General features: G+C 60.2%; 2 protein-coding genes across 9 annotated transcripts; one reads left to right on the top strand and one right to left on the bottom strand.

Moving 5' to 3' along the window:
* Positions 1-1,150: 1,150 nt before the first annotated feature.
* Positions 1,151-8,970, top strand: NFKB2 (nuclear factor kappa B subunit 2). 6 transcript variants are annotated; one of them, XM_036086546.2, is made up of 23 exons: positions 1,179-1,287; positions 2,594-2,686; positions 2,962-3,043; positions 3,157-3,197; positions 3,455-3,553; positions 3,633-3,784; positions 4,011-4,117; positions 4,209-4,367; positions 4,663-4,767; positions 4,896-4,981; positions 5,072-5,210; positions 5,439-5,567; positions 5,697-5,906; positions 5,985-6,126; positions 6,538-6,652; positions 6,745-6,958; positions 7,117-7,286; positions 7,411-7,513; positions 7,633-7,784; positions 7,915-7,984; positions 8,184-8,356; positions 8,483-8,594; positions 8,699-8,970. In XM_036086546.2, exons 2-23 carry the CDS (start codon positions 2,666-2,668, stop codon positions 8,818-8,820), a joined length of 2,703 nt encoding a protein of 900 aa, XP_035942439.1. In that variant the 5' UTR covers positions 1,179-1,287; positions 2,594-2,665; the 3' UTR covers positions 8,821-8,970. The 6 variants fall into 6 exon arrangements, 5 of the variants coding, with proteins under 5 accessions (XP_035942449.1, XP_077933313.1, XP_035942439.1 ...); XM_036086556.2 differs by lacking the exon at positions 2,594-2,686 and having other exon boundaries at positions 1,151-1,287; XM_078077186.1 differs by lacking the exon at positions 3,157-3,197.
* Positions 8,971-9,059: 89 nt separating this feature from the next.
* PSD (pleckstrin and Sec7 domain containing) lies at positions 9,060-25,497 on the bottom strand. 3 transcript variants are annotated; one of them, XM_036086539.2, is made up of 17 exons: positions 25,364-25,497; positions 22,013-22,749; positions 21,629-21,731; positions 20,776-21,136; positions 19,564-20,004; positions 18,190-18,384; positions 17,945-18,025; positions 17,626-17,738; positions 17,040-17,098; positions 16,848-16,937; positions 13,079-13,122; positions 11,502-11,692; positions 11,347-11,417; positions 11,080-11,237; positions 10,764-10,908; positions 10,335-10,478; positions 9,060-9,875 (listed from the first exon to the last, which is right to left on the bottom strand). In XM_036086539.2, the coding sequence occupies exons 2-17, from the start codon at positions 22,664-22,666 to the stop codon at positions 9,645-9,647; spliced, it is 3,081 nt and encodes a 1,026-aa protein (XP_035942432.1). In that variant the 5' UTR covers positions 22,667-22,749; positions 25,364-25,497; the 3' UTR covers positions 9,060-9,644. The 3 variants fall into 3 exon arrangements, 2 of the variants coding, with proteins under 2 accessions (XP_035942432.1, XP_035942429.1); XM_036086536.2 differs by lacking the exon at positions 25,364-25,497 and adding an exon at positions 23,980-24,118; XR_013449638.1 differs by lacking the exons at positions 9,060-9,875; positions 10,335-10,478; positions 11,502-11,692; positions 25,364-25,497 and adding an exon at positions 23,980-24,118 and having other exon boundaries at positions 10,768-10,908.
* Positions 25,498-25,546: the final 49 nt, after the last annotated feature.

Raw genomic sequence — 25,546 nt, 5'->3', positions numbered from 1 at the left:
TTGGTTGAGGTCATGATCCTGGGGTCCTGGGATCAGCCCTGCAGCATCACACTCCCTGCTCAATGGGGAGTCTGTTTGTCCCTCTCCCTCTGACTCTCCCCCTTGCTCATGGTCTCGCTCACTCTCTCTCTTTCAAAGGAATAAATAAAAAAGCTAAAAAAAGAAGAAGAAGAAGAAGGAGGAGGAGGTCAGGGGCAAGTTGCTTGGAAAATCTGAAACAAAAGCCTGTGTTCTACCATGAGCCTAAGGGGGGACGACTCCAAGAATGGAGATTGCTCATGACACCTCCTAAAGAGAAACTCTACCTATCACGGATCTTCAGCCAGAGTCAATACTTTATGAAATCCTTTACTGATCTTGCTGCCACTGAAGGTGTTCCAGCGGAGTTGGGAGCTATAGAAAAGGCAATTTCCTACAATGGAGGAAGTCCGAACCGTAAAGATTTTGGATGTCTTTTCAATTCTAATGTTCCAAATCTCTGTGATGGATGAGCAAGACCTGAGTCTCTCAGATGAACCCCTCATTTACCTTCCCTGGCGCAGAGCTCCGGAGCTCAGGTCTGGAAGTCTGGCCCCCTGTGACCCTGCCATTTATAAAATAAGTTTCAGGTTCAGATGGTCTCTTCCAGGGGAGACTGAGTAAAGGAGACTGAACATGAGAGGATTACGGAGTCTCCTTGCGGCTCCAGAGAGGCCGCCAGATGGCGCCTGGGACCAACTGCAAGATCAACTTCCTTCCTCTTCCCCCAACTCTTCCCGGCAGCGGGGCCCCGCTCCGGGCGGGGGACCCGAGGGCTGGGGCCCACCAGCTTCCCCCTGGAGTTCCCCGGCTTCAGAAGTGGCCAAGAGTTAGGCGCACCATAAGCCGAGTGGCAGCAGGGACTGCCAGCTGTCTGGGGTAGGCAGGGTGGTGAAGAGACCGGAGCCGGCGCCCTTGGCTGGGCGACGGCGCTCGGTCAGAATCCAGCCTCGGGCAGATCCCTCTGCCAGAGCTCGAGCTTTAGCTGACCATCATCCTACCTCCCCGCTCCCCTGCTTGAGCTAATATTTCCCCTCTAAGGGGCGCGCCCGAGTCGCTCCGGATTGGCTGCACGAGTCCGGAGTTAAACTTTCAGCCAATGAAAAAGGTCACGGGGCGTGACGCACGGAAACGTCACGGGAATTCCCCCCTCCCGGGGGTGGAAAAGGGGCTTTCCCAGCTGGAGCCCTGGTGGCTGTGGAGAGGTGTCGGGACCCGTCCGAGGTGGGTCGGGCCGGGAGAGAAGCCGGAACCGGAGCCGCCGCCGCGGTGAGTGGCCGGGTTCAGACCCCTGAGTGGCCGGGACACGGGGAAGGGCGGAAGGAGGGCCCTTAACTGACCGAGTCCCAGGGCTGGAGAGCGGCATATGCACGCACACACACAGAGCACGCGCAGGAACAAGACATACGGAAACCCACCGACGTCCTTGCACAACAAAACAAAAAACAAAAAAAACGCGCGGACCCATACGTGCACCTACGTGTATGCTAGCGATCGCACTGCACTGTCCGTACACTCAGACTCGCACACACGTACACGCAAACATGCTCACCCGTGTACAGGTGCCTGGACCCATACCTTTCACGCACAAACTCAGATCTGTTCACCTGTACCCTTATATATAAAGACATGCTCAGACGCGTCCACACTGAGTTTAAGGACGCTCACCTGTACACAGCCTTGCTCACTGGCACATGCATATTGACACCACACATACACAACATTCATGCACACACTCTATACCTCTAATAGAAACACACACTAGAGACACACACGGCTATGGGACCGGGGCAGGGGAAGTGGGCACCCAGAGCAGGGGCGGTGTGGGAACTGCTGAGATGTTTCGGGGAGAGGGAACAGAAGAGTCCATCCCAAGAAGGAGACACCCTTCTTTCCCCCGGCCCACGGCCCCAGAGTCCGTTCTCGGGGCAGAACCCCGGGGCCCCCCACTGGGAAGAGCCCCCGCCTACAGGCCTTCGGAAAGGAGGCCTTCCTACAGCAGGAATGTCCCCCCAAAAGCCCCCGGGTGAATCAGCCGTGGCCTCCCTCGGGGTAGAAAATCCCAAGGTTGCTCCAGGACGGGGGAGGGGAAGGGGGCGGGAGGCGGGCCTGGCCCGGGCCTGAAAGCGTCCGGCAGGTTTGAAAGACCCTCCAGTCCCCGGCGCCTGCCCTGGTGTGTGGAAGTGGGCCCAACCACCAGGGGCGCTTCCCTGGGTCTTGTTGCCCCTCTGCCCGCAGAGAGGCTGCCAGGAGCTCAGAGGCCAGCAACCACCTCGCGCCCCTCCCGCCGCGGGGGCGTGGCTAGTGGCGTCATTTCCAGGCCCGCCCCCTCCGGCCCCGCCTCCCCCTGGTATTTTCGGGACTTTCCTAAGCTGTTCTAACTTTCCTGCCGCTTCCCCGGCCCAGCCCAGCCCAGCTCCGGATCTCGCTCTCCACCGGATCTCGCCCGCCACACCCGGACGGGTGGCTGGAAGAGATCAGACCCTCCCCCAAATCTGGGTCCCCCTCGCCCCCCCCACTCCTGTCCTGATCTGTCTCTCCCTACCCCCGCTACTTCCCCCACCCCCCACCTAAGGCGGGCGCCTGAAACTCTGGGAAACAGAACCCGGCCGGAGCCACCAGACACAGCCGGGCCTAGCCCAGAGACATGGAAAGTTGCTACGACCCAGTGAGTCACGCCTCCTGGCTCTAAAGCCGGGCCGGCTGTCCCCACGTCTGTCTCTGTCTGCCTGTCTGTCGGAGTCCGCTCTGCTCCCCTACACTTGTAATGCTCTCTGATTATCTCAACCTGCCGGTCAATCTGTCTGCCTGTCTGCAAACTTCTTCCAATAGGAGCTTTTTTACGGGCCTGAGGAGGAAAGGGAGTGGTTACTCAGGGCTGGGAAGTGGAGGGCTGTGGGGTGGCTCAGAATCAGTTGCCACCCCAGTCTGTCTCCAAACCAGGCTCTGGATGGCATGATTGAATATGATGACTTCAAATTCGACCCGTCCATTGTGGAGCCCAAGGAGCCAGCCCCGGAGACAGGTAAGTTCCTTACCTCTCCTTGTCTTAGAGAGGGGCGAGGGAGGAGCGTGTGCCCTCTGCCTTGGGGAGACCGGCTTAGAAATCCTGGCTCAGCAAGGCCCCTCTGTCCCCAGCTGATGGCCCTTACCTGGTGATAGTGGAACAGCCTAAGCAGGTGAGCGAACGGAAGGGGTGGTGTGGGATGACTTCAGCTGTGGGGACAAGTGGGGGAGTTGTAGCTGGGAGGCCATGGGGAGGGTCACTGATCACAGAGGCCACTTGAGGTTGGAATGGTTGGCTGCTGCTAATCACGGTGGTGTGGCTTGGGAGATACTGCCAGTTATTATGGTCACTGCTGGCGGGGGAGCGGGGCTGGCTTGGGGGGGGGGAGTCTCTCCTGGTCACAATGTCAATCTGCCCCGGGACGTTCAGCGAGGCTTCCGATTTCGATATGGCTGCGAAGGCCCCTCCCATGGAGGATTGCCAGGTGCCTCCAGTGAGAAGGGCCGGAAGACTTACCCCACAGTCAAGGTGAGTCAGGATGGTGCCGGAGGGTGGGCTAATGGACAGTGTGTTCAGGGGCATTACTGACAGCCCTCACCCCTCCCAGATCTGTAACTACGAGGGACCAGCCAAGATCGAGGTGGACCTGGTAACGCACAGTGACCCGCCTCGTGCTCATGCCCACAGCCTGGTGGGCAAGCAATGCTCGGAGCTGGGGGTCTGCGCCGTGTCTGTGGGGCCCAAGGACATGACTGCCCAGTAGGTGCCCCCTCGTTGCCTGCCAGTCCTAGATCCCAGCCCACTTCTGTGAGCTTAGTATCTGACCAAGGGGTGAGATAGGTTGGGCCCAGAACCCAAGGCCCCAAGTAAAAACCAGGAAGGCTTCCTGGAGGAAGTAGGGCTGAGCTGAGCCCTGGCCGCGGGGAGAGTGCCTCAGGAGGACAGAACTGCTGGCAAAGCCTCTGACTCCCCCTCCCCCACCCAGATTTAACAACCTGGGCGTTCTGCATGTTACCAAGAAGAACATGATGGAGATTATGATACAAAAACTTCAGAGGCAGCGACTCCGCTCCAGGCCCCAGGGCCTTACTGGTATGGAGGGAGGAGGGGTCATGGGAGGTGACCATGGAAGGAGTAGAGGAGGAGGAGGAGTGCCGGGCTCACATGTATGTCCACCGCCCAGAGGCTGAGCGGCGGGAGCTGGAGCAGGAGGCCAAGGAGCTGAAGAAGGTGATGGACCTGAGCATTGTGCGGCTGCGCTTTTCTGCCTTCCTTCGAGCCAGCGATGGCTCCTTCTCCCTGCCCCTGAAGCCAGTTATTTCTCAGCCCATCCATGACAGCAGTGAGTATCCTGACCATCTGGGGTGCCAGGCCTAGGTGCCAGAGGGGGCATGGGGGGCAATCTCAAGCTGTGGAGTTAGACAGGCCTGGGTTTGAACTTGACCCACCACATATGAGCTGAGTGATCTTCAGCAAGTCATTTTCCAAGTACAGCTTCCATGTTGGGTAAATGAAGATACTAGCAGTTCCTGTACTTCTTGTGGTTGTTCAAAGAATAATACAAAGCACCTGGCTCCATAAATGGGGCCATGGCTATTATGTCATCTCAAGTAATTGATATCCCCCCACCCCCACAGAGTCTCCTGGGGCCTCGAACCTGAAGATTTCTCGAATGGACAAGACAGCTGGCTCAGTGCGGGGTGGAGATGAGGTTTATCTGCTTTGTGACAAGGTGCAGAAAGGTGAGGCTGGAGCCCAGGCTGGGAGCTAGGGACACTGGGTATCAAGATGGGGAGCCAGGGCAGCTCTAGGACAAAAGGCCCTGGAGATTCTACTAGGAGCTGTGGCCAAGCTTCAATTTTCCCTATAGATGACATCGAGGTTCGGTTCTATGAGGATGATGAGAATGGATGGCAGGCCTTTGGGGATTTCTCTCCCACAGATGTTCATAAACAGGTACCCTAGGGCCAGGGCCAGGGCCAGGGCTAGGGGGCTGAACTAGGCCAAGGCCTCAATAACACCTTATGCCCTCCAACCCCCTGCCAGTATGCTATTGTGTTCCGGACACCTCCCTATCACAAGATGAAGATTGAGCGTCCTGTAACCGTGTTCCTGCAACTGAAACGCAAGCGTGGCGGGGATGTGTCGGACTCCAAACAGTTCACCTATTACCCTCTGGTGGAAGGTGGAGCTGGGCTGAAGGGGGGGGGGGGGTCCCTGGGCTGGAGTGTCCCAGAACTAGATCAGGGGACCCATGAGTCAAGTCAGGAGTGGGGAAGGTCCCAGGAAGAGGTGGTCCTAGGAGACAGCCTGAGGGCTTTTGGAGGGAGGGCCATGACCAAACTCAGGACAGAGCTCTTGAGGCGTGGTGCATAAGTTGGGGTTTTAACATCTCATTTCCCTCTGGCCCCAGACAAGGAGGAGGTGCAGCGGAAACGGAGGAAAGCCTTGCCCACCTTCTCCCAGCCCTTCGGGGGTGGCTCCCACATGGGTGGAGGCTCTGGGGGCTCGGCTGGGGGTTATGGAGGAGCTGGAGGAGGAGGTGAGGGGCCGCTGGTGGCGGGAAGGGGGACGGAGGAGGGGTAAGGAGGAGAGAAGCTGGTGGGGGGGGAAGAAATCCGGGAGAGTCCTGGCTGGTGCCTCCTACCCACAGCCCGGCCTGTATCCGCAGGTGGCAGCCTCGGCTTTTTACACTCCTCCTTGGCCTACAGTCCCTACCCGTCGGGCTCGGCCCCGATGGGCTGTTACCCCGGAGGCGGGGGCGGCGCGCAGATGGCCGCCGGGGCTCCCGGCGTGGATGCCGGGGAGGAAGCGGCGGAGCCGGGCACGTCCCCCCTAACCCCCCAGCGCGAACCGCAGGCCCCGGACCTGCTGCAGCGAGGTACAGCCTCTTGAATCCGGGCGGTCGGGACGCTGCGGGTGGGGACCGAACCTGCGCCCACGCCCCTGTCGCCCCCAGCCCGGGAGTACAATGCGCGCCTGTTCGGCCTGGCGCAGCGCAGCGCCCGAGCCCTGCTCGACTACGGCGTCACGGCGGACGCGCGCGCGCTGTTGGCGGGACAGCGCCACCTGCTGACGGCTCAGGACGAGAACGGAGACACGTAGGTGGGCGCGAGGGCGGGCGGGAGACCTGGGCTCCCAGGCCAGTCAGGGACTTGGAGCGCCAGGGAAGGTCGTGGAGTGCGGGGCGGGGAAGGGACTTGCAAAGAGCCAGGGCTGTGGAGGCGGACAGACCCGGTTCCGAGTCCGGCCTCACTATGTACTAGCTGTGCTCAAGGTACTTGATCTCTCCCCGTTTCAGTTCTGTTGGTTGTTGAGAGCACAATGATAGTACTTACATACTGCACGAGGTGCTGGGGAGGATTAAGTTCAGGTGCAGCGATGCCTTTGGAGACGTCTGGGCTCCACAAGCCCCAGTGACGGGGATCATGGAGGCGGTGGGGTTTTGAGGGTAGAGGATGCCCTGAGTGGCTGGGCTTGCTGGGCCACATTCTCACTCTCACATCCCTCAGGCCGCTGCACCTAGCCATCATCCATGGGCAGACCAGTGTCATTGAGCAAATAGCCCATGTCATCTACCATGCCCGACACCTGGGTGTTGTCAACCTCACCAATCACCTGCACCAGGTGAGGGGCACCTACGGGTGAGGGGGCAGGAGTTGGAAGGCAGGTGGGCCGAGGCCAGGGGGGAACCTGGCTCATTCTGCCTGTGTCTCCAGACGCCACTGCACCTGGCAGTGATCACCGGGCAGAAGAGCGTGGTGAGCTTCCTGCTGCAGGTGGGCGCAGACCCGGCACTGCTGGATCGGCACGGAGACTCCGCGGTGCACCTGGCTCTCCGGGCAGGTGCCGGTGCCCCCGACCTGCTGCGCGCCCTGCTGCGCAGTGGGGTTCCCGCCATGCCCCAGCTGTTGCACATGCCGGACTTCGAGGGTGAGTTCATCACCTCATCTGGACCAGGGGGCAAAGGTGGGAACTGGGGAGGGCACCTGGCGAGTGTTCACACCTGGTGTGAACATGAGGTGTTGAGGTCAGCTGGTCAGGGGGCCACATTGGCTTCGCAGCTGTAGGCTGAGTGCCTGTGTCCCTAGGGCTGTACCCAATACACCTGGCGGTCCGTGCCCGAAGCCCCGAGTGCCTGGATCTGTTGGTGGACAGTGGGGCTGAAGTGGAGGCTGCAGAGCGGCAAGGGGGCCGAACAGCCCTGCATCTAGCCACGGAGATGGAGGAGCTGGGGTTGGTCACACACCTGGTCACCAAGGTGGGACTGAGGATTGCTGAGGGGGTGGGGCCAAGGGTTGTGGAACCAAGGACGGTGAAGATGCAGGGGGCAGGGGCGACCAGTCACTGGGTGCTGTGATCAACCGCTCCCTTGCACCCCACAGCTCCGTGCCAACGTGAATGCCCGCACCTTTGCGGGAAACACACCCCTACACCTGGCAGCTGGACTGGGATCCCCCACCCTGACCCGCCTCCTTCTAAAGGCTGGTGAGCCTCATCCTTGGGGCATATGAACAGGGCTGGGGGGGAGAGAAAGGGGTGCCTCCCAGTCCCCCCCCACCATGTGGGTTCCCATTGTACCTCCTCACACCTCCCTCCCTCCCCAGGTGCCGATATCCACGCAGAGAATGAGGAGCCCCTTTGCCCACTGCCTTCGCCCCCCACCTCTGGTAGCGACTCAGATTCTGAGGGACCCGAGAGGGACACCCGAGGCAGCTTCCGGGGCCACACACCTCTTGACCTCACTCGCAGCACCAAGGTGAGGCGAGCCTGGAGCCAGAAGCACCAGGGACTGGGGGTACCTGGGCTTATGGCTGGGGCCCGGAGGGGCTGGCACCTGGGCTTGAGGACTGGGGTGGGAGGTCATCAAATGGAGGCTGTCTCCCCAGGTGAAGACCTTGCTGCTAAATGCTGCTCAGGACACCACAGCACCCCCCCTGACCCCGCCCAGCCCTGCAGGTGAGAGCTCTTCACCCACTGCCAGGCTGCAGACCCCTGCTCACAGAGCTCTCTTCTTTAGAACCTCTGAAGGAGGGCTCCCTTGCTCCATCCCTGTTGCCACCCGCTGCCCCATCCGTCAGATTCCCGTGAGAGCAAGGTGCCTGCCTGGGTCCATCTCTGGGCGTAACAGACACATCTGCGTGTGTGTCCCTGTCAGGGCCAGAGCCGCCACTTGAGGATACAACCCTACAGAACCTGGAGCATCTGCTAGATGGGCCAGGAGCCCAGGGCAGCTGGGCAGAGCTGGCAGAACGGCTGGGGCTGCGCAGTCTGGTGGACACATACCGGAAGACCGCCTCGCCCAGCGGCAGCCTCCTGCGCAGTTACAAGGTCAGTGGGTCCCCATCCCCTGCTCCATGCCTGGCTTCTGTCCCCTGTCTCCCATCTCAGGTGCTCCCTTGGCCCCAGGGCTCCTGGTCCCCACACTCCAGTCTCCTGCCTTTTCCTTCTCTCCAGCTGGCTGGTGGGGACTTGGCAGGCCTGCTGGACGCCCTGTCTGACATGGGCCTGGAGGAAGGAGTGAGGCTGCTGAGGGGCCCCGAGGCCCGAGACAAGCTGCCCAGCACAGGTAAAGGGGTCCTACCTGGAACGCAGATCCGGGCCTGGAGGGTGGGAGGCCTATAGGACCCTGCCTGTTTGCTACCGCCTTCCCTGTGCCCACTCGCCCCACAGAGGTGAAGGAGGACAGTGCGTACGGGAGCCAGTCGGTGGGACAGGAGGCAGAGAAGCTGGGCTCGGCCCCCGAGCCGCCAGGAGGGCTCTGCCACGGGCACCCCCAGCCTCAGGTGCACTGAACTGCTGCCCACCCCCCACCCCTCCCCGGGCCCCTCTGTACAGCACCCCCGTCTAGTCCGGTTCTTATTTAACACCCCATGCCCACCCCTCAGTTGGGGCAAATAAAGGATTCTCCTGGGAAGGGGGGACACAGCCCCCTCCCTAACTTACAGCAGTCCCTGATGTGACTCTTGTCCCCGGAACCAGCTGCCTACCCTGGCCCCAAGCCAGGTACCGGAGAGAGAAGGAGGCCCAGCCAGCAAGTCCAGAGCAGTTTTAATGGGAGTGGAGGCTGTACAAAGGGCAGGGCCCACTGACGGAGGGAGAGCGAGGCCATGCTGTCCCCAGACTGTGTAGGGGGGCCTAGGCATGGATACCCTTCCTCCACCTCTGGAAAGAGAGAGGGTGAGCCTCAGGGAGGAAGGAGGGAAAACCAGCTCAGCCCCGACTCCTGGCCTCTATCTGAGCCAGGCCCCAGGATGGAGGGGGATTGCTGGTGTCGGGGTGGGGGTGGTCTCAGCAGAAAGCAGAAACGTCAGGCCTCCCCCACAAAAAAAAAGCATCAAAAGTCCAAGGGGCCCTGGCCCCTCCCACTCCAGCCCTCCCCACCCCATACGAAAAAGTGCAAAACATTATCACAAAATGGGGGTCTCAGAGGGGCCCCTAACCTAGGCTCCCGAGGCCCATGCCCTAGCCCTGCCCTGCCCCGGACACCGCGTCCGGCGCGGTCGGGCCCTGGGCCGAGGGGCCCTCACGGGTGGCCCGAGGCCGGCCCGGGCTCAGGCAGGGCTATGTCATGCAGGTGCCCAGTGGGCGCCAACCCCCCCACGCGCCTACCCTCAACTCAGAGCTTCCACCGCCCACTGCTTGCCCCTGTGCGAGGCTCTGAGCCATGACCCTGAGCCCGGGGCTGGCTGGAGGGGTTGGCCTGCAGGGAGGGACTGGAGTGAGGGCCGGGGAGTCCATCCGCCGTGCTCCCGGCCTGGGCCAGCGCTGCCTCTACCGCATCCAGCTCCTCACTGGCTGCCTTCAGCTTGACGCGGAGCAGCGCGGCGTACGTGCCGTAGCGGGATTTCTGAGGCAGAGGGCGGGGCTGTGAGCCTGCTCTCCCCCCTCTGCCCATCTCAGCCCCGTCTGGAGAAAAAAGCTAGGAGACCGCAGGTTCTTGCCCACCCAAAGCCCCATGGCGACATGAGCCCCGGTAGGTTGGTGACCCTCTGTGGGCGTTCTTGAGGCTGCAAATTCTAACAGCTAATACTTCCCGAGCCGGGACTAGAGTTGGGAAAAGTGAGCACTTGAGCACTTGACAGACCTCATCTCACTTCGTTACCCTGCTGGGTACAACATGTCATCCCCGGCCCACAGAAGAGGAAACAGGCTCAGAGGGGTTAAGCAACCTGCCCACGGTCACCCAGCTGGTCCTATTCTCCTAGAGCCCATGCCCTTAATCTCTAGCCTGAGCCTGTATATGGGAACAGAGAGGTCCCACTGATGGAGAAAGGAGCCACAGAGGCGCCAGTGCAGGGAGGCTCACCTCAAACTCCAGATAGGCCTCCTTCTGCCGCTGCTCCTCAGCCTCCTTGCCCCGGGCCTTCCTGCCCAGTTGCGCAGCCCGGTGCTCTCGCAACTCACTTGCCATGGCCTTCAGCTTGGCCTCGTGGGTCCGCACCTGCTCCTCCTAGAGGCCAGGGGGAGTGTAGTCAGGGTCACTCTAGTACATACAGTGCCTTTGTGCATGTTTTTTAAAAAGCTGCCCCATCCTGTGGATGAGCAAAGCACCGTGTCTAGGTTAACGCCTTGGCAAGTGGAATGGAGACTGTATTCCAGCCTTCACTCACCCCCCATGGCCGGTGTCCTGGTGTGGTGGACATCTACGTAATCACCCACGGTAGCCCTGAGTGCAGTTGGGCTGGGCCTGCCCCACTCCATCCCACTGGCACCAGGTGGACGGAGTTGGGAGTACCTGGGAGAGGCGGGTGGCAGCACTGGGCAACAGAGGGCGGCTGAACTTCCTCTGGGAGCTAACAGCAGCTGGGAAGGGGGGTGCAGAGAACATGGCAGCCACTACATTGATGCGAGTGATCCAGGACTGCATCTGCTCCAGGCTCCTGGGGAGACAACACGGCCACTTAGAACCTGGGTCCAGGATTCCTGTCCGGGATGCCTCTCCTGGCTCAGGGTGTGGCCTGGGAAGAAATGAGGCAATCCAGGGACAAGAGAAGGGAGCAAGGTGGGACTGGGGCAAAGGGGTCCAGGATGGGCAGGAGGAGGGCACTCACGGGGCCTGAAAGAGGAAGACCCGCCAGTCTGCTGTGCGCAAGTAGAAGACATGGGGCCTCTTGCTGTAGTCGCTAGCGCGCGTGGCCAGTGCATGGTGGATGCTGATGGCATTCTTTAGCTCTGCCTCTGATAGGGCCTTCCCGGGCTGGTACTCCTCCTGCAGGGGTGCCCATCTTGTCCTGGCCATGGTCCCAGCCCGGCCTGGCCCAGCCCACCCACACTCCCCTGAGCCAGCTCAGCCCCAACCCCTTGGGCTGGCCCCGCACCTTCTGCAGGTAGAGGATCATGCCCTTGAGGATCCCGTGGAAGCTCTTCCAGCCCCGCTTGCCCCGAGGTGCTGGGGGGAAGGAAGACAGGTCAGGGGGCCTGAGACCCGCCCTCTCCCCTCCATCCCCCAGACCCTCCCCACCCAGCCACGTACTCTTCCTGCAGTCAGGGTCTGCGTGCACCTTTCGCACCAGGGCCCCATGCTTGTAGACTGCAGCCCCAGGCTCAGGAGTCAGGTCCAGGAAAGGGCTGGAGCCGCTGCCACTGCCCCCGCTGACCCTCTTGATGACCTTGGGGTTGGGGTCGGCCAACTCAGACAGAGAGCGTCTCAGCTCCTCCTCGTCTCTGCAGGTGTGATCACCTCAAAGGGGGCTGGCCTTGCAGCCACAACCCCCCCTCCGTCCTAGCCTCTGCCCCCCCCCAGGAAAGTACCCCGTTGTCTGTGGAGGGAGTGGGGGAACAGCTCCTCTCACAGGGTGTGGCTCCCCTCAACCCGAGGCTCCCCGGAGCCTTGTCTCCCGCCTCAGATCAGCTCTCCCCAGGGGTAGCTGTGCCCCCCGCTCAGATGAGCATTCCTCCAGGTAGCGTATCTTCTCACTTCGGTTAGAGCTCCCAAGGGTAGGACTATGACTGTTCCTTCATCCCCATCCTTTTCTGTTTCTGCACATAGACACACCAACCCTCACCCCCTTCTCCACTAGGGCAAATGCACATCTGACTCAACGGTCTCAACCACACCCAGCAGCATGCTTTGCTCAGTTTGTTGGGTAAATGGTGGCAGAAGTGGCTTCCTAGTGGTCACCTAGTACCTCTTGGTCAGCAGGCCCTGCTAGATATCGAAAGAATCAGGTTCTACCCTGTCACTCTGTTGATCAAAAACCTGCAGTAGCTCCCTATTACCTCCCACAAAGAGCCCATGCTACCTCTCTGCCAACGCTGCCTTTTCCTCTTTTCACTCTCCAGCCAGCCAGGCCCGCCTCCTCTTGGTCTCCCCACCCCACACTCATTTCAGCCACCACATATTTGCCTCCCAAATATCAACTTCCCTCTCCCCAAATGCTTCCCCTACTTCAAGGCCTGCCCCAAGTCCCAATCTGCACCCCAGTCCTGAGCTCTGCCTCCTCAGGTCTTCTCTCCTGCAGACTGGGAGCTCCCAACGCAACCGATCCGTGACTGGACTCTCAGCAGACACCAGCAAATATGAGTGATCTATTGACTGTTTCGATGAGGCTCTCCCTGTCAGACTGGGGGTCCCAAGGCTAAAACTGGACCTCCTCCCTTAGTCTGGACTCCTCTAAGACTTACTCTGAGTCTCTTTCCACTGAGGCTGCCAAGAGTAGACAATGTGGTCCCTTGTTCTACGACACTCTGGATTCCCTAGGACCTAAGAGGGGGCTCTACCTCCAGAGACTTCTGCTTTCCCACTTGGTTTGCCAAGGGACCTTCCCTTTTTGTTTCAGCACTCCTCCTCCCAGGCCCGCTGACAGTGGCCACCCACCCCAGCCTAGCTTGTCATAACAACCCAGCTGAAGAAAAGACACAGATCCCCAAGACCAGGCAGCCATCTCCAAAGAAGGAAGTGAGGCAGCCTCGGTGCCTCTCACGGCCTCACCCGCCTCCCCTGCCCCAAACCCAACCTGGACTCACAGGGCCTGCCTCAGCACTCTCAGCCTCTCCAGGCAGCCCCTTCCCCACACCCCAGCTCCCTCACCACACAGCCCCAGGACTCACATGGCCCACTGCAGCTTTTCATTCTTGATGGAGCTGTACAAGGCCTGGGAAGGGAGGAACAAATCAGGCAGGTATGGGTCACTCGTGGGGGAAGCAAACCATGTATCCCAATGCCAGAGCTCAGAGCCCTCCCTCCTAAGTCAGGGGAGGAGAGAGCGGGGAGCGGGGGCCCCGCTGGGTGTGATGACCAAGAACACAGGCTCCGAAACAGAGTGTTAGGACACAGTCCTGTTTCACTTTTGCTGCAGGACTTTGGGCAAGTATCTGTGGGGAGAACAAATGTAGTAACAGGCGTGTAATGTAGAGCAGGCAGTCGGCACAGGGCACCCAGGCATATAGTCGATGCACCGTAAATGGCAACTGCTCTTATCATCTTTGCTGTTGTTATTGTGAGGGGTATCCCGCCCAGATCCTGGGTGGGAGAAGCACAGCACTGGAAGGAATAGAAAAGAGCATGCCAAGAAGCTCTCCTTTCCCCAGTCGTGTGCCTTGGCCTGTTTCCATAGGATAAACCCACACAGAACATATGGGGAAACTGAGGCCCAGCAACAGGGATTCACCCCCGTCACCTCCCTCTCTGGCTAGCAGAGAGCACATTCTCATGACTCCTAACCTCTGGGCAAGCTGAGCGCTTCCCCCAGCCCAGACAGCCCCAGCAAGTCTAACGCCAGGGTGGGTGAGCCCCCTGCCCACTGACATCCTTCATGTTACCGGACAGTGAACACTAGTCTCAAAGGCAGAAGTTTTAGCTTCCAAATCCTGCACACCCCAAGCTCCCTGTGAACTCCTGAACCAGTCACTTCCCCTCTGTACAGTTGTCATGGGGGACCTGTGGGGGCCTTGGGATGGTAGGGTAGAGAATGGGCTCCAGGAGTTGCAGAGGGGACCCCTCTTCTTGGGAGTGGCCTGCAGCATGGGTCCACAGCAGCACCTCCCACTGTGGGGGCGACTCCACCAGCCTGTCTGTGAGTGGGTGTGTCTCCAGCATGTGCGTGTTGGGCTAAGCGCGTGGCGTGTGATGCTGCCTGCGTGATCTGGGTGCAGTGGTGACGTCGGTGCCTTCTCCGTGATGGGACACAGCCCCCCACCCCACCACCAACATACCACAGTCACTGGCTCTCACTGCCCACTGTCACACTCAGCCACAAGGCTAGCCCAGCATCCCACATGTGCACATCCTGTCCAGGGGTGGGTACACCCCACAACCTCCACACCCTCCACAGCACAACCCAGCTTTATGCACACACAACCCTCCCAGCACACCCCCAGCCCAAGCCCGGCAGAGCCCGGACCCTAAACCCTCACTCTCCAACTCTGGGCCAGGAGGTTGAAGTGGCCACCCAGATCCAGCCTGTCTCCAGCCTTCCAGTTCATCCCCTGCCCCCTCGGAGGACCCCGTTTGGCCCACAAACACGTCTTCCTTCCGAAGTCCTAAACCCTATGGGTGAGCCCCATGTCATGCTCCCAGCTAGAAGACCCAAAGACCCTTTGGTTTGAGATGCCCACCTTAATCCGACCGTCTGTGCCCTTCCCCCTCCAGTCCATGCCCACTCCTGGCTACCCATGGGCTCTGTCCCTGCCGGGCTCGGCCCGCCCGCCTCAGTCCGACCGATGCCCCTTCGGCTCGTGCCACCTTCGGTGCCTCCCTCACACCGCCCCCTCAGCCACACCGCCCTCCACAACCCCCGCGGCCGCCCCCCCCTCCAGCCTGGCGTGGGCCGCGGCCCCAACGCCCTCACCGCCTTCTTCTTCTTGCGGCTCTGCAGGCGGCTGACCACCAGGTCGGTGTAGAGCACGGGCTTGAGACTGCGCGAGCGCTGCGGCCAGCCGTAGCACAGGGTCTCCGCGCCGCGGTGGGTGCGCCCGTAGCGCACGGAGCACAGCGAGCGCGAGCGCAGCCGCCCAGCGCTGCTGTGGATGCTGTTGACGCCGATCATGCTGGCCCGGCCGGCGCGCCGCGGCCCCGGGCCATGCCCCCGCCCGCCCTCGGCCCGGACGGCCCGGACGGCCCGCGGACGGCTCCCCCGACAGCCGGCGCGAGCGGCCCGGCCCGAGCCCGGCCCGGCTCCCACCGACGCACAGAGCGCGCCGCGGCGGCGACGGCGGCGGCGGCGCTGTCGGCTCTGCGGCTCCGCGCGAGCGGGAGGGGGCCGCCGACGGGGAGGGAGGGCGAGGGCTGGGGGCGGGGACGGCGCAAAATGGAGGCGTCCGACAGCGCAGGGGCCCGCGGCGCGCCGCCACGGGGGCGGGGCCTCGGGGGCCAGCCTGGGCCCGTGCGCGAACATGCGCGGCAACGGGGGTGATGGCGGTGGCGCCGGAAGCCCCTAGGCCTGCGTCTAAGAAGGTGGGCTGACCCTGTAGGGTCTGCAGCTCCCTCCTGGCTCGTCACCTTGGGGGGACCAGGGGCGGAGGAGGTGGGAACGCGTCCCCTCGGCCCCTTCTCCCCGCCCCGAGCCAGGACAGGCCACGCAGGAGGGGCGGGAATGGAGGCAGCCATGGAATCGCACCAGCCTCAGCCAACACACCCAACCGAAGATAGCTCAAACGCCCGAGGCTGTACCCCAACTCACGTACACACAGCCCAGTTTACAGACATACACCCCAACTAGCCAGATCACCAATCCACACTCACCCCAACTCACAGACATTGCAAATTCAGATGCACCCCTCAGAATTTAGTCTTTAACTCATACAATCCTTGCTCATGGATGCATGCCATAAATCAGACAGCAATTTGTAGATATACACCCTAATACACAGAAAGACCCAATATACACCCCAACACAGATACACTCTCTAAATCGTAAGCCCTTAAAGCACAAACATACCCCAAGCCAAACCCCCTGATTTACCAACACCCTAAAGCATAAACATTATATATACACAACTCAAGCATACACCCCAACTCTTTGGCACCCCAAACTCACAATGGACATCCCCCCGATTCCGATACATTCCCAAACTCAGAAGCCCAACACACCCCAAGTTCACAGACGCACCCAAGGACACTCCTGTGCAGTCACATGTATGTGATGGCCCAGAGACCCCTTTGCCAACCCTAGAGGTTTCAAATGAGTCCAGGCCTCTCTGCATAAAACCAACGGATCAGGGAAAGGAGTGAAACTACAGGACCGGGACACCCTCTCCTCCTCCCATGCATACCACTCCCTGTGTAGCTAAATCCCTCAAGTGCTGGCCTGTGGGAGCAGGGCCCGGCAACAGGGGAGTCAGAAGAGCAGTGTCTAGTCCCAGCTTGAATGTAACTGGCTCTGAGACCTTGGAAAAGCCTTTGTCCCTCTTGGGCCCCTCTACCTCCGGGTCCCTCCAGCACAGTGGTACCAGAAGGGCCTTTGTGGCCATATAACCTGGGGCAACGGGTGGAGGGGGAGGAGGGAAGCGGGGGCACCTGTGTGTCCCTGCCCTATGCTGAGACCCCTCCCATCCTCGGTGAACACTGGAGGAGGGGCACTTAAAGCAAATGCAGGGTCCAAGGCCGTCTGATCACGGGTTTTCGAGAGCTGTCTCCCCTCCCCCGCTGCGCACGGCCAAGACTGCACATAAGTGCGCATGTTCCGGGGGAGCCTGCGTGTGGGGGTTGGGGGAGGGGGCGGTCCCCAAGCTGAGTCACGAGAGCCCAGGCTCCAGCAGCAGGAGCTGGGGGCCGGCAAGCCCCTCACCTCACCGATTTCCACGCTGCCGCCGACAGGTCCCCATCCCTCCCCTCCAGCAACCTCTACCCTGCCGGTCCCCCTCCCCGCCCCCCCCCCACCTTGAGCAGCTCCCTGGGGAAGTCTCCGCCTTCATTGAGGCCCTCCAGGTTTCCGATGAAGTCTCCGCAGGTCATGCGCTTCCCAATGTTCTAAGTGAGGGCACAGAGGACTGTGAGGGGGACCTTGGGCCCCAGGCCTTGAAGTCTCTGGACGCAGTTTTCTGGGCTCCCTCCCGCCGGCCCCCCACTCACATGGCCGTGGAGATCGGTGTTGAGTAGCATGAGGGCGCAGGTCAACGTGTGCGCACCGTCTAGGGGAGAGTTAACATTCAGCCTCGGCCACATCCCACGGGTTCTTCCCACAGCCATCTTCCCCAGCCTTCCAGTTTATCTCCTACCCTCTTTGGCCCCCAGTCACACTTTTTAAAGTCTTGAACCCCATAGTGAACCCTCCTGCCAAAGCCCTCTCTTTTCCAGCAGATCCCTAAAAGGGACCTTTTCCCCAACACCCACGGGCCTCGGCGAGTATGCACTACACACAAGCCAGTGGGCCCCTCACAGTTACGCTGCCCAGTGCAGCCAAATCACATTGTCTGTGGACAGTGGCGTGCAAATACACCCGCTCCTGACCACACACACTAGACCCTAGCAATGCCTGCCCACAGGCACAGTTCCACCTTCCTGAAGCCATGTCAGCACTGCACACACGCATGCTCACACGCCTGCAAGCCTGTGCATGCATTCACTCCCACACACACACTCATGCTCCTATGCACACACACTGTGCCCATCTGCTTCGGTGACCAGCTGGGAAAGCCCTGCCCCCTGGCTTCCTCACCCTCTGAGGACAGGGCTCCAGGATTGCACTGGAAGTATCTCTGGGAGAAGTGGGCCAGCACACGCTCCCGTTCTTGGGTCTCACCCATTAAGGCCAGCTCCTTCAGAAACACCCTGGGGAGTGGGGAAGAGGCAGCATGTCACCCCTACCCAAGGTCCCCTAACCAGGCAGCCCCAGCTTTTGGCCATGCCCAGCCATCCTGGGAAGGATGACATCAGGGCACCTTAGGAGAGGCATAGGGGCTCGGAGGAGGCACAGCGGAGGCCCTGCACACCAAGCCTGGAGAGTGGGGGCTGCCCTCAAAAGGCTTAACACCCACCTGAGAGCTTGGTCCAGAGTCATGCCCGTGAAGACAAAGAACTTGAGGTACTCGCCAGCCACAAGTTTGCTGAAGTCATTGCTGTGGGCAGGGCAGATAGACAGGTGGAGTCTCAAGGGAAAGGCTCCAGGGGCCAGGTGGGCTTACCTACAGCCCCGGGGCTGTTAGACAGAGGGGATGTGGAGGTGCTGCCCACAGGATGCATCCCTCCTCCCCCCATTCTCAATCCCAACCAATGACTTTACTTCTTGCCCAGGTGCCGGGCCACATCGGCCTTCCGGAAGCCGTCTAGTCGGTATAGCCTCTTAGCTAGGCGCTGCGCGGCTTCCAGGTCTGCTTTCTGCCCATTGGACAAGGTGTCTGTGCTTCCCAGGGCCAGCCGCTCTGTGCTGTCCAGCTCTGAGTCCGAGTCGGACACCAGCTGGCTCAGCGGTGGTTCGCTGCCGGGGTAGAACACCAGCTCAGAGGTAGGGCAGTCCCTCTGGGGCCATTCCGATCCTTCCTCTGCCTCCAAAACCGGAAGACAGAGAGGGGGTATTTGGGACACGGGGAAGGCATTTTTCTTTTCACCAGAGGACACTGTACAGGTTTCCTCTATCAACTGATGCCATCCTTACCATCTCTCTGTAGAAGTCCTACATCAAATTTAACCCACATCCATCTTTCTGCTGTGGGAATTTTGACTGCTTCTCCAAAGCTCCCTATGGAGTTCGCTATTAGGCACAGATTTCCCATCTCCACACTGGCCCTACTGAGAATATAGTCCTCTATCTCTGAGAATATGGGCTAAGGTGGGATATAGATAGGCTGCCAGAGAAGAACAGTGGAGGGTCAAACAATGATTTGAGGGCAGCAGGGACACCTTCCCCCTCCTATGTCTTTCTTGTTCTAGCCTTTGCCTTGGTCCTTCTCTTCCACCCACAAAGAGGCAGACTCTGGGGTAGAGGGGAATGGGGGTCAACGTGCACCCCATTCATCCCGTCTCCTCCTCCCCTTCCCTTCCCGCCATCCCAGCTGCTCTACTCGCAAAGCCACCTGTCACCCCAGAGACAGAGGCCGGAAACTCCTGGTTGCTAGGCAACCCTGTCTCCCTGGCCACCCCCTCCCGTTGCCATGGCTTCCGTGACTGAGAGGGTAGCTGGCTGAGGGAGAGCAGAAAGGTTAGACTGGTGAAAGGACTTCCTGGAGAAGGGTGAGAGGCTCCTGACTGAAGAGGGGAGGCGACAAGGGAGGGAGGCAATGGGAGAGGCTGGTGGCTGCGTCTTTGGGAGAAGCCTCCAGGCTGGGTGGAGTACGGTCACAAGAATTCTAAGCAGGTTAGAGGCTCTGCCTGGGGAAGGAAGGGCCTTCCTAGAAAGAAAGGAGGGTGTTCTCTGGGAACTCTTAAATCTTGAATCATGGTTTTTCAAGTCACTGGATCTGAGACCAAGGGGGTGGGCTCCCCCTCACAGCCAATGGAAGTAGCCCTCCAAATGGAAAAACAGACATCTGCACCCCCTAACCACTCTATCAGGGGTCGGGAATATAAACTGCCTCTTTGCAGTAGGGCTCTTTCCCTTGGAGCAGCTGTTCCGGGGGCCTGGGGACCTCAGTTCTGAGGAACCAAAGGAATCACTCACCTGCCCAGGGGTGCTGCCCCCAGCCCAAAGCTGTCCTCTGAGTGGCAGGGACTAGGGGGCTCCCTCCTTGGGGCCTGCTTGGCTCCAGCCTCTGCCTCCTCTTCCTCCCGTCTCTGTGTCCAAGGCCCATCAGCAGCAGAGCTGGTACCAGAATCTGGCTCAAGAGGTGCAAGTGGGGCGGGAGCAGGAGGGTCAGGCCGGGGGGCAGGGGGTTGGGGAGGCAGCTCAAAGGTGAAGAAGGGGCTCTGGGTTGGGCCAGGTGAGGCCAGGGCCTCCAGCGAGGCAAGGCTGGTGTAGGAGGTGCCCTTGGCTCGGTGTGACTCCAAGATGGCTTCAAACACACAACTGAAAGAGTCAGGCCCATCAGCTGAGGGGCTGGTCCCAGGTAGAAAGGGCACAGGCGACTTGAGAGGCCCAGGGTGAGGCATCCGGGTGCCTGGCCTGCAGGGGCAGGGAGAGTCTCTGATCAGGGACCCAAAGGACAGCTCTTGGGTAGCATTTCATTGAATTCTCATATGACTCTGTGAAGGGGACTATCACCTCCTTTTCACAGGCCCCAGCCCTCTAAAAAAGCCACCTGGGTAGGGAGTCCCCACTACGGGTTCACCAAGCTATTCAGTGCCCTGAGGCACCCCAGGCTTACCGTCCCTAGCACCCAATCCCTTCCTCTCTTCCTCCCTGCTAATCTCCCTTTCTCCTCCTTCTCCCTGATCCTCTCCCCTCCTGCCATCCCATTTCTATTTCTGGCAACATCTTAGGAGAAGAAGATGAGGCTCCAAGCTGCAGTGGGGTGTGAGACGGAGAGGAAAGCCCCCACACTCCCCATTCTCCTGCCAGGATCCAGGATCAAGATTGATGCTCCCACACCCCCAGGCTTGATTCTGGCCCCTGGCCTCTCACTCTACCTCCTGTTCTTCACTAGAACCCCTTTCCTCCTCACTCTACCTCCTGTTCTTCACTAGAACCCCTTTTCTGGCTGCTCCCTACCCTATGGGCTCTTGCTGACATACCCCACCCCGTACATCCCCAGCATTCTGGCAGGCCTGGGGCTTCTGTCCCGAATCTCCTGCTGCATCGCCCTGTCAGCACTGCTAGCTTGGTCCTGACCCTCCCAGTCCCACCCTCATCTCCATTCCAGTCCCTCTGACCCAGCTCTGCCTTTGGGCCAGCTCCAAGGAGTAAGCCTCATTCTTTTCCCATTCCCGCACTCACCGGGCCCCCTCTGAGGCCTCAAACACCTCGTCGTCCACTTCCTCTTCCCCACCTGCTTCGTCCTCGTCCTCATTTCCACTGCCCAGGCTGGGACAAGGGCCAAAGCATGGACCGGGATGTGGGGCAGGTGAGCGGGCAGTGCCAGGCGGGCCCTCAGAGCTGGGCTGACTCTCGATGGCCGAGTCAGCATCCTCCCGCTCCGCCAGCACCTCATCGATGTCCGTCTCGCGGTAGCACCTCAGGGGCACCGTGTCCAGGTCCGTCTCGGAGTACTTGGCTGCTCGCCCCACAGCCACCCCAGAGCCCTGCCCTGAGCCCACCCCAGGTGGAGATGGGGGGGCCTGCTCTGGGGGCTTAGCACCTGCAGTATGTATAGGCATCCTGGTCAAGAGGTTATCCTGTCAGCTACCTGTCTTGATACTGTTCTAGGAAGGAGCTCTTTCCTGTTGCCTCATATTGGCAGGAAGATTCTTTCACTGTCTAGCCACCATTCTTCCTGCTACAAACTCAGCTTGTTCCTGGTGCCAGTGAAGCTCGTTTCAAATCAAGTTCTTGTCAAATAACTTTGAGGGGCCCGAGGGAGACCAGCTTCTTTTCTACTTCACAGAATGACCCTTGATATCCCGCCATCCCCTCTCTCCACAATCTAGCTTCCTCCAGGTGCCCAACCCAGCCATGATCCCCTGACCCGCCATCATAACACAGATGGAAAGTTTAAGACCTGGAGAGGCATTAGCCAACTCATGAGCCCAGGAAAGGACTGGGGGGAGGTTTAAAGGAAGGCTCCCTACCATGCCTCAGCTGCTGTGGGGAAGGCCCTGCCCTGTTCCCCTTGCCTCATCCAGGATCTTACCTGAGCTTGGGGGGTCCAGGGAGCCATAGAAGAATTCCCATTTGGCTCGAGCAATTCTCTGGGCATGAGAGGAGACTTCCCGGGGGGAGGACCAGGTGTCTCCCTAAGCCAAGGAGGGAGAGACAGACACAAGCACCCAGAGGTAAAGCCACACATACAAAGACACAAGAACATGGGACAGAAACACAGAAAGAAAAACACACAGGGACAGATATAGAGGTGCCGAGGCACAGGGACAAACATGTGGGGCAAGAAAGAGACAGATTTAGGACAGATCGAAGAATTCAGAGTGAACAGCTGACAGGCTCAAAACTTCCAAGGGACCAAGCCTTGCCCCTATGCTGGGGCTCTGGGGTTCCAGGGAGCCCAAGGGAGGTCGCATACCTGGTTCAGGAGTCCAGTGTCAGCAGGTCCTGGGAATAGCTTGGCCAGGTGCTCAGAGGGTCCCCCCAGCCCATTGGGGAGAGAGGAGTAAAGGCCATCTGCCCCAACCTGAGGTTGGGTTGGTGGCCCATGTATAAGGCCCCGGCTGCCAGGCCCAGCTGAGCCTCCTCCGGCTGGGAGTGGGTCTGATGTGGATGCCTCTAGCCGCAACTTCCGGTTGGAGCCAGGCCCCAGGGCTGGGGTGGGCCTGGGAGGAGAGACCCCACCCAGGTCCCAGCTCCGACTCAAGCCTCCTGGAGCAGGTAGCCCATTCAGTGGCCTCACGCTGGCCTTCTCCACAAAGCGGAATATGACCACAGAGCTCCGAGCCCCTGGTGGGGGCTGCCCAGTGGGTGAAGAGGGTGCCCAGGGTGAGGGAGCAACACGGGGTGAGGGGGGCCCACGCAGGGGTGTACAGGGTGCTGTCACACGTCCCAGTTCCCGGCCTCGGGGACCTGGACCTGCCACCCGCCGTAGCAGGGAGCCTGTGCTGCCATACATGCTGGCTGGGGGGCTTTGTGGCACCGGGCCTTCGGGGAGCCAGCGGCGTGGGCATCGTGGTGGGGAGATGGCACAGTCGCCCTCCGAGCAGAAGCGCATGGCACCCTGGGCCATGCTGGGGCCGGGGGTCAGGCTGGGGGGGCAGGGATGGCGAGGCCAGGCGGGGAGTGAGGGGGCAGCATGCTCTTCAGACAGGCCTGCAAGAGAGGAAGGGGGAGCAGGGGGTGAGCTGCAGGGAAGGTGGATGGGCAGGAGAGCAGAGACAGGGAGGGGAAAGCAGGATAGGCCATCTGAGAGCCAGGGGCCTAGCCTGTCCTGGGAATATGGCATCATTGATCCCACCCCTAGAAATGATCAGGCCTCCTACTTGGGCTACTTCCATGGAGGCCTGAGGAGAAAAGAATTGTGTCCCCAGTAGGCCCCTGGCCCCTTTCCTTCTGTCTGGGGGCCCTAAGCATCACCCTGGGAGGAGAAAGGAAGCTATTTCAGAAGTTGAGTGAGTTCAGAGTCCCTGTGGCATTTTGGAGCTACTTCTGGTGGAGGAGGGGGAAGGCTGGTAGCCCACCCTCTGGACCAGGAGTGTCAGCCAATCAAAACCATCTTACAGCCATGGGTCCCCCACAGTCTCTTTTATGGAGGCCCCTCACTCAGTGAGAGAGAATTCAGGCCTCCTAGAAGGAAAGGCAGGAAGATTGGGGGGGGGTGTTATATAGGGATGATGAGGGGCTGAGAGGCATATGGTGAAGGGGAGGAGAACTGAGGCCCCTACTCCTGATGTATACATGCTGAATGGGAAAGGGACATTCTTGTTCTTCATACAAGTACACACACACACACACAGGGACAAATAATGTCAGTACACAGTTAAACATATTCATAGGCAATATCTCCTGCACACACAGACCCAGGCACACACATACACACATTACCCAAAGACACACCCTCATACACTCTCACAGTCATAACAAATATGTGTGTAATGGAAAGGCACATGCTTATTTTACACACACACTGTCATCAAACAAGAATACACAAAGAGACACACAAATATACTCACAGGGCCTCATTCTCCAATGCACACAGACACAGGCGTATCAGACACTCACAGGGACCTACTAGTCACAATCACATACAAATACAGATGCACCCTCACACACACACTTAAACAGGAACACACACCCTCTCCCCCAACCCCCACCAGTCACCTGTCTCTGGGTGGGAAGGCTGCACCAGACCCTGTCCCTCCTTCCCTCTTAAGGGAATGACAGATCTTGTCCAGCCCTTAAAGGGGTGAAGGGGCCTCTGGTGGCAATGCAGGGTAGGGGCAGAGGTCAGGAGCAGCAACCCTGCCAGGCAGGTTTCCGAAGCTCAGTGGGGGCCCAGGGCATCCCCAGTGCAGCTCCGACTGGAGCTGCCTCAGTACTCACCGCTGCTCGCCTGGAGCTGGGGCCGAGGAGAGGCGGGGAAGAGGCTGGGCCCAGCTCAGCTGTGAAGGCAGCGCGGCTCCCGCTTGCTCCCGCTTGCTCCAGGCCCGCCTGCCTCTCAGTCCCTCCCCCTCCCCCCTACGCGCGGCTCAGGCAGAGCTAATCCCCCCACCCACCCCCCGCCCTTTTCCGGGGCCCTGAGCCCCGGAGGCTGGCCCCCCTTCTCGACGCTAGGTCCCCGCTGGGCTCTCCCGCCAACCTGAGACCCGCCCTTGACGAGGGGGAGGATGTATGGAACCCCTGGTTCTGTTCCCAAGACCCTCACGTGCCCCACCCCAATCGTGTCCTGATCCCTTTCCTCCACCGCCCCCTGAGCCACACGCCAGACCCAGCTGCACTCGCGTGTCCCGCTCCAGACCCCACGCGTGTCCCTAGGAGGTTGCCACATGACCTGTTACATGCCACACGCGCTCCCGCCCCCACGAGCACGCGGCCGCGCCAAGCACACCGAATGGGTGTAGACCGGACCCGCCCCCTAAATCCAAGAGACCATCAACTTATGGGAGAGAGATCTAGGAAACAGTGCCTCAAGCCCTAAGGGGTTCTACGTTTCGGACCCAGGAGACCCAACCCTGACCACTCGCCCAGGATGCAGCAGGAGGGATGTTAGTCAGACTTTAGAAGGAACTTCCTTGCTGCCTGAGTTAGGTGTCCTGGCTATCTGAGGGTAAATGGTTAGACGGGATGATGCCGGGAGTGGAGGAAGTGGGAAGCAGGCAACCCTTGTGCCCTTGGCCAAGGTAGAAGGGGGCCCAGCTATTTTAGGAAAGCACTGCCAGAGTTACTATGGCAACTGCTCTCCTTGGGAACGCCAGGGCATGCAGGTGGTGACCTCGGAATGAAGAAGGGGCCTGTTCGGGCAGTCAGGGGGCGCGAGGACTTGCGCGGCGGGGGCGCGCGGGGCTCACCGCGGGGAGGGGCGGCGCGGGCTCCGCGTGGTGCTGAAGGGGACAGCGCCAGATTTGTCGCACTGCGCAGGCGCAGAGGCGCGAACAAAGCAGGGAGGAGGAGGAGGCGCGCGTCCCGAGGTGGTGCGCGCCTACAAAGCTCTATCTTAGCGGAGGTCGGTCCTCCCATCTACCCCCTCCCCAAGCAGGCTAAGGAAGAGGAAGCAAATCCCTCACCCAAGATAACCCTCTTTGGTCCTTCCCCGTTGCTGGCTTCTCCCTTCTTGCTGCATTGGGGGTGGGGGAGGGTGGAAGGGATTCTGGGAAAACTAGGATGCCTGAATTCTCAATCGCGACTCGCTTGACCCTGGACAAGGCGCGTCCTCTCTAGGGCTTCGGTTCCATCTTTTAAAATGGAGTAAGAGCACAGAGCTGCTCACCTTGCAGAAGTGCCCGAAGCCCTGATGAAATAATGGATGGGAAGCAGTTTTCGTTATGCAGAGGGAGATGAAGCGGCTGCACGAAGGGAGAGCGCAGCCCTGCTAGGGGGCAGCTCTCGGCGACAGGAGTAGCCCTCAGCGTCCTTCACACCCTCCCCACCAATGGATGATGGGGAAAGCACT

Source organism: Halichoerus grypus, chromosome 7 (assembly GCF_964656455.1).
Source record: "Halichoerus grypus chromosome 7, mHalGry1.hap1.1, whole genome shotgun sequence".
Taxonomy (NCBI): Eukaryota; Metazoa; Chordata; class Mammalia; order Carnivora; family Phocidae; genus Halichoerus; species Halichoerus grypus.
Note: the sequence above shows the minus strand (reverse complement) of the source record. Positions and strands in the feature narration are given on the sequence as shown.

Excerpts from the sequence above, each read along its gene's own strand:
- NFKB2 (XM_036086546.2), top strand. The coding sequence starts at position 2,666 with ATGGAAAGTTGCTACGACCCA. Across the intron at positions 2,687-2,961 it reads TGGAAAGTTGCTACGACCCA|GCTCTGGATGGCATGATTGA; the intron begins GTGAGTCACGCC and ends TCTCCAAACCAG. Across the intron at positions 4,118-4,208 it reads CAGGCCCCAGGGCCTTACTG|AGGCTGAGCGGCGGGAGCTG; the intron begins GTATGGAGGGAG and ends TCCACCGCCCAG.
- PSD (XM_036086539.2), bottom strand. The coding sequence starts at position 22,666 with ATGGCCCAGGGTGCCATGCGCTTCTGCTCGGAGGGCGACTGTGCCATC. Across the intron at positions 11,693-13,078 it reads GAAAAGCTGCAGTGGGCCAT|AGACGAGGAGGAGCTGAGAC; the intron begins GTGAGTCCTGGG and ends TCACACCTGCAG. Across the intron at positions 9,876-10,334 it reads AGGCCTATCTGGAGTTTGAG|AAATCCCGCTACGGCACGTA; the intron begins GTGAGCCTCCCT and ends CCTCTGCCTCAG.